The 11,944-nt window shown below is 39.6% G+C and overlaps 1 protein-coding gene across 1 annotated transcript; it reads left to right on the forward strand.

The window, feature by feature from the left end:
• Positions 1–220: 220 nt before the first annotated feature.
• EN2 (engrailed homeobox 2) lies at positions 221–4,491 on the forward strand. Its single transcript, XM_069960499.1, has 2 exons — positions 221–734; positions 4,112–4,491. The coding sequence occupies exons 1-2, from the start codon at positions 221–223 to the stop codon at positions 4,426–4,428; spliced, it is 831 nt and encodes a 276-aa protein (XP_069816600.1). The 3' UTR covers positions 4,429–4,491.
• The last annotated feature ends 7,453 nt before the right edge of the window (positions 4,492–11,944 follow it).

Genomic DNA, 11,944 nt, shown 5'->3' on the forward strand with positions numbered 1-11,944 from the left:
ATTTACTGCCTGGATGTGGAAGGAAGGAGCATGAGCCTGGTTGGCAAGAAGATGCTTTGGTTTGCCACCCTGAACCAGTAACCCCATCTCCAGGAGCCACATACCCTGAACTACCCTGAGAGCCTCCTCACACTGACAGCGGAGCTTTGAATGTGCAGGGGACTTGGAGGAGTAGGCACTAGAAAGGGTTAAACCTAGAAGCAGCTTGTGGAATTACAGCATGGAAGAAAATGACCAGAATCACAGGGAAGTGGAGCAAGAACAACAGCAACAGCAACAGCAGCAGCAGCAGCAGGAGTCAGGAGAGGAGTCCAACAGGGGGATCCTGCCCCTGCTCCAGGCTCCAGGGAACCACCAGCCCCATCATAGGATCACCAACTTCTTTATTGATAATATTCTACGGCCGGAGTTTGGAAGGAGGAAGGAAGGAGCTGTCCAGCAGGAGGACCTCTTCTCGGGCAGGGACAGTGTGGTGGCCCGATCTGGGGCAGAGACTGGCCAGCACAGGAGCAGCACTGGGGGGACAGAGGGAGAAGGGGCGTCTAAAGCAATCACTGGAGAGAAGAAGATTGATGTGGGCATAGAAGGACCCCTCAAACCCAGAGCTTTGAGTGGAGACCATTCCTTGAGCTCAGACTCTGATAGTTCTCAAGCCAGCTCAACCAATAACAAGCAGCCTATGCTATGGCCAGCCTGGGTCTACTGCACCAGGTATTCAGATAGACCTTCATCAGGTAAGAGCTAGTCCCCACTATCTCAGCTATGAAATTATTGTATTGTATGTCTGTGGGGAAAGAGACCACATGAGGTCATTCATCCTACAGCAAGGGAATGAGCAATTTCGCCAGAGAAGCCCTTCTGTTTTGCACCGTGCACCATCGAAAATTGCAAATTGCCAAGATCTTCTTTTAGCTTCTATGGTTTAATTAGACACCTAATTAGCACCGGCTCCGCTTCTTGCGACAATTACCCCATAGAAAAGCCTTTGCATTTTAAATTCGATATTATTTGGGGCTTAATTTTTTTTCTTACGCAATTGATTTGTCACAGAGTCTTGGCTTTGACTCTTGTGGAATCCAAAAATATAATCCTATCATACATAACTATATGATATCACATACACATACATACATATATACATACATACATTGCTTCCTATTGTTCTATCTGCAAGCTGCTGTTTATTTGCTAATTATTCTAAATGGTACAGGCCAAGGACCACCGTATCCTATCTATTTAGTTCGTCTCCTTTGTATTCTACACTAAAGTAAACCAAGATTCAAAATAATAATATTTATAATTATTAAATCATAAATTGTAGAAGTAATAATAATAATAGTATTGTGGTAGTCGTAGTCGTCTATTTATAATTATATTTTTTAGAATTTTATTCAGCAATTATAATTTATAATCCAATCAACTCATCAAAGATCTCTAGCTTCAATCCTTACTTGATTTCTCCATTCACATCTTGGTTTGTTGATACAAGAAAGTACAGGAAGAAATAAAATGCATGAAATAAAATAATAATCAATTGCATTTTGCCTTTTAGCCCTTTATTCTTGAAAGAAATCTATTTTTTTTTTTACAATAGGAGTTTTGCATACTCTAGGTAGTGTCCCCCCCATCTCTTTCTCTAGAATGGAATGGTCTAGTAGTAGAATTATTTATGATCTGGGATTTTCGGTATACATAATGTGCATTTGCTACTTCAAAGACCGTCTCTTTTAATCTGGGTGTCACATAGAAAGCACACGTTTATACCAACACGATTGCACACTATTGAGCACCTAGCTACACTGTACAAGATGCATTCGTGGAATTTCATAGAGCAAATTCTTGCAGTGGTCAAAATAAGAGCATAAAATACAATTTGTATTCGGTTATCAGGGGAGGCGATGGGGATGCAGTGTAACCATTGCAGAGGGATGGAGAGCATCCTATACTGTTGTATGGGATGTGATGGGAGCTGCAGAATATATATACATTGGATGAGATTTTCCCAATGAAGAGCTGCTCTGGAGCCCACGTGTCCCTGCTCTGATCTGTGGGTGAGGGAGGCTGCTGAAGTGATGGCAGCTTGTAGTAAAAACACGTGTATGGCTGTGCGTAAAAATACTGGATGGATGGAGGGAGGAAGCGCATGCACTTTGCAGAAACTGAGGAGGAAGGGATGGGGAATGCACACATCTAGAAGGATGCTGGCTGTCTTGTATAGAGATGGGTGCACAGAGACAGGCAGTGATGTGGTAATTGTGAGCATGATAGAAAAAGAAAGGGGCAAGAGAAAGATAGAAGGAGGGAGGGATCAGGGGGATATGGAGATGAAAGGAGCACAAGGATGGGAAGATGGAGGAGGGAAGCAAGAGAATCAAAAGGAGCCAAAAGCTGCAAATGGAAGAAACTACCCTAGATCCAATAACCTGATCCTATCAATCGATTTAGGAAAGGCTAGCACCCCTTAGGATATGGGGGGCATAGAAGCAGGAAGGGGGCTTGGATGAAGAGAGGGGGGAGAAGGAAGAAACACAGGAGACAAGGACAGCGACATAGATTGAGAACGATGTTTCTGGCATTGATTGGCGTCCCAGGCGATCAATATCTGGCAACCACAACTCCCAACTTGCCCTTCCATTTCTACAATTAGAAATCAAACTCTAAAGCTACAAAAAAAAAAAAAGCAAAACAAATAATACAAATGAAATAGACTGTCCTGCGGATTAAAAGGCGCCCCTCATGGCAGATATTCACCCCCCATGCATTTTATATCATGTTTCATTATTAAAGAGATACGGTGGGCAACGTGAAGCAAATAATTAGCTGGGCTGAATGACTAATGTATGTGTGATGTTAATATTTCAAGTGGAGAGAGAGGGGCTTGTGGGGGGAGAAGTGAGGGAGGAGGCCTCAATAGTAGCCAGACTCCCTTACAGCCCCAGTCATCTCAACTAGCACTTCTACATTTAATTGAACCCCTAATATTATTCACCTAATGTGTGATCCTAGTATGGGATCTTATTTATTAAAAAAATTAATAAATAAATACAAATTGCCCTGAGTTCTATGCCGCTGGGAATACGCATTTCATGTAAACAAACGTCTAGCATTGCCAGGAACTTATTGACTACATCTCACTTCTAAACTCATAAGAAACTGTTTTCCAAAATTTCCAGACTCCCATTGTGTAGTCGGCCAGTTCGGTAGCACTAATATATTTGAATATATTTGTAAATAAAGAGTTGTCAAATATTTTTGTTTTTTGTTTAAAGTAATTTTCAAAAAAGTTGTCAGTTACATGATGTTATTTTATCCTAAAAAGGGACTCATGTAGCCCAGATCGATCGATAGATAGATAGTAGATAGATAGATGATAGATAGATAGATAGATAGATAGATAGATAGATAGATAGGAGATAGATAGATAGATAGATAGATAGATAGATAGATAGATGATAGATAGATAGATAGATAGACAGGAGATAGATAGATAGATAGATAGATAGATAGTAGATAGATAGATAGATAGATAGTAGATAGATAGATAGATAGATAGATAGATAGATAGATAGATAGTAGATAGATAGATAGATAGATAGGAGTTAGATAGATAGATAGATAGATAGATAGATAGATAGATAGATAAATGCATAGATAGGTACTTCCAGCCTGGCTTGAATAAGAAGCCCATTTTATCCTCTGTATAAAAGTGTCCATTGCCTATTTTTATACTTTTTTTTATTTTATTGTTTTATTATGATTAGTTTATGCAATAGGTATAATTTTAATATTTATTATTATTATTATTATTATTATTATTATTATTATTATTATTATTATTATTGTTGTCATTATTAAAAAATATATTATTTTTGTTCTGTTTACTATATATATATATATATATATATATATATATATATATATACATAACCAATTAAATAAATATATATATATATATATATGATATGACTAAATTGCCAATATATATATATATATATATATATATATATATATATATATATATATATATTTATATATAATGTGTGTGTGTGCACTGATTTGCTATATAATATACAAGATTGCAAGATTCTAACCCAGATTCTCTACTATGTAGGTCCAAGATCCCGTAAACCAAAGAAGAAGACAGTGACTAAGGAAGACAAGAGGCCCAGGACAGCATTCACTGCAGAGCAACTCCAGAGGCTCAAAGCTGAATTTCAAACAAACAGGTATTTGACCGAGCAGAGAAGACAAAGTTTGGCTCAGGAACTGAATCTTAACGAATCTCAGATTAAAATCTGGTTTCAGAATAAGAGAGCTAAAATTAAGAAAGCCTCAGGGAACAAAAACTCCCTGGCACTACACTTGATGGCACAAGGACTTTATAACCACTCCACCACTTCCAAGGACAGCAAATCAGACAGCGAATAGGAGCGAGGGCAGAGATGCAAAGTCTTATACAATGCAATAATTTAATAACTAAAATATACAAGGAGTGGGGATAGTAGAAAGATGAGAAGGGCCAGTGTACAAACAATATACCAGCATTGCGCTATACAGAGGAGACAAAAGTCGCAATATTCTATGTAAATATAATTTACAGGCAAAAACTTAAAATCCAAAATATCCGCTCAAGAACTATTTTTTGTTTATTTTTTTTTTTCTGGAGCAGATTCTATCTTTTTTTCCGGTCCTTTTTTATTTTATTTTTTATCTTTTTTTTTTTTTTTTTTTTTCTTATTTTAAGCGATGTTCTGGCTGTTGTGGTTGGACAGTGAAGACATGAAACGTTCTGCTAAAGTCCAAAGATTTTAACTGCTGCATTTTCGCACTACTGTGAATTTAAAGAAAAAAAAAGAAAAGAAAAAGAAAAATAGCTAATATTTGTCCTATGTTTTTATATTATAAGTTTTTTTGTGTTAAAATAAAAAAAAGCAGGAACGATGTTTTATTGCATTGTATTAAATGTACTTTTTTTTTACTTTTCTTTTTCTTCAGAACAAAATGTTTAATAGTTGTGTAAAGAGGCGCAGATTATGATTTATTTATACTTGGAGGGTTGATATATATATAGTTTTGCACTTAGCTTTTTTTTATTTTATTTTTTATTGCCTTGAAGTAAAAAAAGGGGGGGGGGGGGGCTTGGCATTAAAATCCAAACAGGAGTATGGGGGCTCATACATCATTACCAGTAAGGTGTGGAGGGGGGATCATAACCAGAGGGATCTGTAGGATCCTGCAGGGAAGTTGTGCCCTGGCTTCAGATTCAGAGGTGGAGAGTTATCATATTTGGTGGGTGGTTGTGGATTCACATAGATCCAGAATCTCTTGGAAAAGACCAGTAGAAGGGGTGGGGGATCTCATCAGATCCAAAAGGAAAGTTGGCATAAAATCCAAATTGGCATTAGATCTAGGGGAAGGGAGAGTTGGGATTCAAGAATAGGATAAATGGGGATCTCAGAAAGAAGGGAGGTAAGAAACAGATCCTTAAGGAATAAAGAGGATCTTGTCAGATATCAAGAAGTGTGCGCAGTCCCAGAATCAGGACCATGGAGGGAGCCTCACCAAGACAGGAAGGGAGAGGAGATCTGTAATAACACCAGAGGGAAAGGATATCATCAGATCCAGGAGGGAGGGGGTATCATCAGATCCAGGAGGGAGGGGATATCATCAGATCCAGGAGGGAGGGGGTATCATCAGATCCAGGAGGGAGAGGATATCATCAGATCAAGGAGGGAAGGAGATATCATCAGATCCAGGAGGGAGGGGGTATCATCAGATCCAGGAGGGAGAGGATATTATCAGATACAGGAGGGAAGGAGATATCATCAGATCCAGGAGGGAGAGGATATCATCAGATCAAGGAGGGAAGGAGATATCATCAGATCCAGGAGGGAGAGGATATCATCAGATCAAGGAGGGAGGGGGTATCATCAGATCAAGGAGGGAGGGGGTATCATCAGATCCAGCAGGGAGGGGGTATCATCAGATCCAGGAGGGAGGGGGTATCATCAGATCCAGGAGGGAGAGGATATTATCAGATCTAGAAAGGAGAGGTATCACCAGATCCAGGAGGGTGGGGGTATCATCAGATCTAGAAGGGAGGGGGTATCACCATATTTTCAGACACAGAAAGAAGGGGCATCATCATATCAAGGAGGGAAGGGGCATCATCAGACACAGGATGAAGGGGTATTATCATCAGCTTCAGGAAAGAGGGAGGTATCATTAGTTTAAGGAAGGAAGAGGGTATCATCAGATCCAGGAGGGAGGGGGTATCATCAGATCCAGGAGGGAGAGGATATTATCAGATCTAGAAAGGAGGGGTATCACCAGATCCAGGAGGGTGGGGGTATCATCAGATCTAGAAGGGAGGGGGTATCACCATATTTTCAGACACAGAAAGAAGGGGCATCATCATATCAAGGAGGGAAGGGGCATCATCAGACACAGGATGAAGGGGTATTATCATCAGCTTCAGGAAAGAGGGAGGTATCATTAGTTTAAGGAAGGAAGAGGGTATCATCAGATCCAGGAGGGAGGGAGGGAGTGTGATCAGATCCGGGAAGAAGGGGGTATCATTAGATTTAAGAAGGGAGGGGGTATCATTAGATTTAAGAAGGGAGGGGGTATCATTAGAACCTGGAGGGAGGGGGTATCATCAGATCCTGGAGGGAGTTGGTATCATTAGATCCTGGAGGGAGGGGGTATCATTAGATCCTGGAGGGAGGGGGTATCATTAGATCCTGGAGGGAGGGGGTATCATTAGATCCTGGAGGGAGGGGGTATCATTAGATCCTGGAGGGAGGGGGGTATCATTAGATCATGGAGAAAGGGGGTATCATTAGATCCTGGAGGGAGGGGGTATCATTAGATCCTGGAGGGAGGGGGTATCATTAGATCCTGGAGGGAGGGGGTATCATTAGATCCTGGAGGGAGGGGGTATCATTAGATCCTGGAGGGAGTTGGTATCATTAGATCCTGGAGGGAGGGGGTATCATTAGATCCTGGAGGGAGGGGGTATCATTAGAACCTGGAGGGAGGGAGTATCATCAGATCCTGGAGGGAGTTGGTATCATTAGATCCTGGAGGGAGTGGGTATCATTAGATCCTGGAGGGTGGGGGTATCATTAGATCCTGGAGGGAGGGGGTATCATTAGATCATGGAGGGTGGGGGTATCATGAGATCCTGGAGGGAGGGGGTATCATTAGATCCTGGAGGGAGGGGGTATCATTAGATCATGGAGAAAGGGGGTATCATTAGATCCTGGAGGGAGGGGGTATCATTAGATCCTGGAGGGAGGGGGGTATCATTAGATCCTGGAGGGAGGGGGTATCATTAGATCCTGGAGGGAGGGGGTATCATTAGATCCTGGAGGGAGGGGGTATCATTAGATCCTGGAGGGAGCAGGTATCATTAGATCCTGGAGGGAGGGGGTATCATTAGATCCTGGAGGGAGGGGGTATCATCAGATCCTGGAGGGAGGGGGGTATCATTAGATCCTGGAGGGAGGGGGTATCATTAGATCCTGGAGGGAGGGGGTATCATTAGATCCTGGAGGGAGGGGGTATCATTAGATCCTGGAGGGAGGGGGTATCATTAGATCCTGGAGGGAGGGGGGTATCATTAGATCATGGAGAAAGGGGGTATCATTAGATCCTGGAGGGAGGGGGTATCATTAGATCCTGGAGGGAGCAGGTATCATTAGATCCTGGAGGGAGCAGGTATCATTAGATCCTGGAGGGAGGGGGTATCATTAGATCCTGGAGGGAGGGGGTATCATTAGATCCTGGAGGAAGGGTTATCATTAGATCCTGGAGGGAGGGGGTATCATTAGATCCTGGAGAGAGGGGGTATCATTAGATCCTGGAGGGAGGGGGTATCTTTAGATCCTGGAGGGATATTATATCTGCAATGAAATGCAGTAGGTCTTGGCATCAAACGTACCAAGGAAGGATCCTAATATCAGATCCCAGTAGAATCTCCATAAACGATCTGAAACATGTGCTAGATCCCTGGCTTTCTTCCTGCTGCCATTCATGTAGTATTCATATGACCCAATGGCGTCCAATCAGCAGGAGGATGCTGTGTGTGTATGTAGCCTTCATCCTGCTGGTCCCACCCCTCATAATTCAGTCACTTCCCAAACAGCAGCCTCCTATGCCTCCCAATAACCAGCCTCATAGAAGCTTATACCATAGCATAGAGGAAAATAAATAAACTCTTGGAGTGATTGTTGACAGCCTTGTCCTCCTGCTCTATGAAATACTGTATTGTTTCCTCCATATTTAAATGTTATTTGTGGCTATTTTTGTAACACCAGAGTATCCCCAGTATATACACTAGAACATGCACGCCAGGATTGCTGTATTTCCACGATGTAAAGCTATGTCTGTGGTAATTGACATAAAATCCACCTCTGCCTATGGAAATCTACTGGTGTTAACTCCTTGTCTACCAGAGAATCCTGGCTTTTTGTTGGTCTGCTGTCCCATTTAGAGGGTATTATAAAGTATTAACCCCTAATCTGCTGGGATGCAATGAAAGAGCTATATAAAAAATCCTATTCTATTTAAAGATAACCCTATCCTGTGGGTCCCAGTGATATCAACTTGTATCTTTCTATTGTGTAAATACAGTCAGCATTAGTGTTTCCTCTTCACACCTATAATAACTATTCTTTTACAATGTATCACGGTGTAAATAAAATGTCTGACATTTTCATGAAACTTTCTGCTTTACAGACCTTCTTTTTATTTTTTTTTCTTCTGATGCCAATTTAAAAAAAAAAAAGTTGAATGTTCAGTAAAAAAAAAACAAACAAACAAATATTTACATAAAATCTATATATGTGTCCATTAAAGCGCTAAAAAAAAAAAGAAGAAGTCAGGACTGGTCGCCACCTCTGATGATGATGAATGTTTCTATTTGCCTTAAATCAGTTCTGCATTTCCATGAATTATATTGTGTATGCTGGAAACCCCGTAGAACATGTTCACTGATGTATATGATGGTGACCCCCTTCAAGGGTCTAGATGCTCATGGCCAAGATTGTGTCCAGTATGAGATATATCCAAACTTTCATGACCCCCTGTTGATCTGGTGTTTGTAAAGAGATCACTTCATTGTGTATGTTCAGTCCTCCAAACGATGCATCCAATAAACCGTTTTATTATGTATACGATTGTACTGTTTTATATGGTTTGTATGTTGTTTTATATATATATATATATATATATATATATATATATATATTATATATGCGATATATAGATGATGTTTTTATTATTATTATTATTATTATTATTAAGAGTTATAATATTATTTTAATAATAATATTGATTATTGATACTAGTAATAATATTTTAAAATAATATTAATATAATAAATATTATTTTGAATATATTTGATACTGTTACAGCTGATGCTATTACTACTTTATCTATACACATTGCACTATATTCCTGTTTCCATGATTTTGCCTCTTTTCAAGTGTGAAATAGAGCCACTTTACGTGTTTTGATGTGCCCATGTTTTGTGCAATGTCAGACACAACCCAAACACTATTTGGCAATGGAGAGCTGGCATGGTGGCTTGGGGGGCAGCAGAAGCAAGCTGCAGGCTTTGGCCAAGTATTTTTGTAGCGTGGGGAGATATTATTAACTTGTAATATTAAAGGGAGATGAGCAGAAGAAGAAAACAGCAGGTGGACCCTGCAATGTAGCATGGGACCCCCCCAGCCCTCCCCAGAAGAGATGTGTCTATATGCGCCCAGCACCGAATGGGTTAAAGGGGCATGCGGTGAAGGCACATGTTACATAGGCACCTCAGTAGGTAATTAAAACATAAACTTGACAGAGGAGGTGACCCGGTATAACTCAATGAGTCAGAATCAATAAGCAATGCACTTTCTATGGTTTACAGCAGAGGATCCTGGCGAAGTGGGGGTTCAGGAGCCCAGAATAGTCACAGGATAACCCCAACCCCCTCTACACCATAGTCTCTTATGTGGATCTGATGAAATGGGATTGTATATAGAAGTTTATATAGTAGTGCATTAATAATTTAATATGCGACGTATATATATATATATATATATATATATATATATATATATATATATATATTATACCAGTGTTGTGCTATTTATATACAATAATTAGATTAGATTTTTTTTTTTAGCATTGTCTAATGCAGTGTTATGCCCTCGGCTGTCATGGAATGATAGGGGTTGTAGTTTTGCAATAGCTGGGGGGGGGGGACACAGGTTGTAGAATAATACTATAGCAATAGATCCGTAGTTCATGGTATTCTTTTAATGAATTAAAACACACACAGGTAAGATTTTATTTTACAGACAGACATTAAAATACAATTTATAGACCAATGGCATTACATTCAATATATATATATATATATATATATATATATATATATATATATACTGTATATATTATTTATAATTTAGTATCTATCTATCATCTATCTATCTATCTATTATCTATCTTTTATCTATCTATCTATGTATCTGTCTATCTATCTATCTCCTCTCTATCTCATATCTGTCTATCTATCTATCTATCTATCTATCTATCTATCTATCTATCTATTATCTATCTATCTCCTCTCTATCTCATATCTGTCTATCTATCTATCTATCTATCTATCTATCTATCTATCTATTATCTATCTATCTCCTCTCTATCTCATATCTGTCTATCTATCTATCTATCTATCTAAATATCTATCTATCTATCTATCTATTATCTATCTATCTCCTATCTATCTAAATATTTATCTATCTCCTATTATCTATCTATCTCCTATCTATCGTCTATCTATCTATCTATCTATCTATCTATCTATCTATCTATCTATCTATCTCCTATCTATCTATCTATCTATCTATCTATCTATCTCCTATCTATTTATTACATTCCTTATTGGTTATGTATTACAATTCTTAGGACAATCCTCCCACAATACGTTCTACAACTATTAGTGGAACAATAACTTGTTTACCTATTTGTATTTGTTACTTTCTTGTTGTGATTTCTTTTCTATAAGTTGCAGCCATAACTAATCCAGCCTCCTCCTAGACTCTTGCTCCACTGCCATAGTTTATGAAAGTATCAGAGGATGTAACAGAAGTTATGAAATATCCAAAGTACAATGAGAAGAGAGCCCAGTGTGAAAAGCGCCTTTGGAAACAAAAGAGTGGATTTTTGTCTTCCCATTTGGAGAGGTAACACTCCCCCCCCCCCTCCTTTTCCTCCAGTCCCCTCCAGCCCCTGCACAAGACTCCTGGAACAATGAGGACATCAGGGCCGGCTCCTACAAGGGTGCCCACTAATATTTGGGCATGTAGAGTAAACAATGGAAATATAGGGATGATAGTGATACATAGAGATCTGCAAAGATATATTGGGTTTCTCATCTATAAAAGTCATTTCTTCCTCTCTGTCCACAGTATCCAGATCCCTTTCCTGCCAAGTCCCCCCTTCCTTCCTGACACACAGAATGTCATCTAGCGTTTTGGCAAACTCTGCAGCCTGTGCTGTGTGTAGACACTGGGGCTGTGTCCACATGCTGCACTTCTCATTCTGTGCATAGTATTTTTTTTCCATCATATTCTGCCTTTTATATTAAACAATGTTTGTATTCCATCTGACTAGTCATGGCCATGGTCCTACTTTGGGTTAAATCTTAGGATATGAAGATGGTCAGTGAAGCATTACAGCCTCTGGCAGGGAAAGCTCTCATAAAGTCTATTCTTCCCTAATGTAATAACACATATTGCAGTGCACAGTGCAAGCTAATGGTAATTGCGGACTGACACCAGATCAGCACAGTGGCCTCTAGAAATGGACTGGATCTACTGCAGTGTGTGACTATAGAGGACTACACACACCACATATATAGGAACAAATCTAGAAATACATTTAC

Source organism: Dendropsophus ebraccatus, chromosome 2, assembly GCF_027789765.1.
Source record: "Dendropsophus ebraccatus isolate aDenEbr1 chromosome 2, aDenEbr1.pat, whole genome shotgun sequence".
Lineage (NCBI taxonomy): Eukaryota > Metazoa > Chordata > Amphibia > Anura > Hylidae > Dendropsophus > Dendropsophus ebraccatus.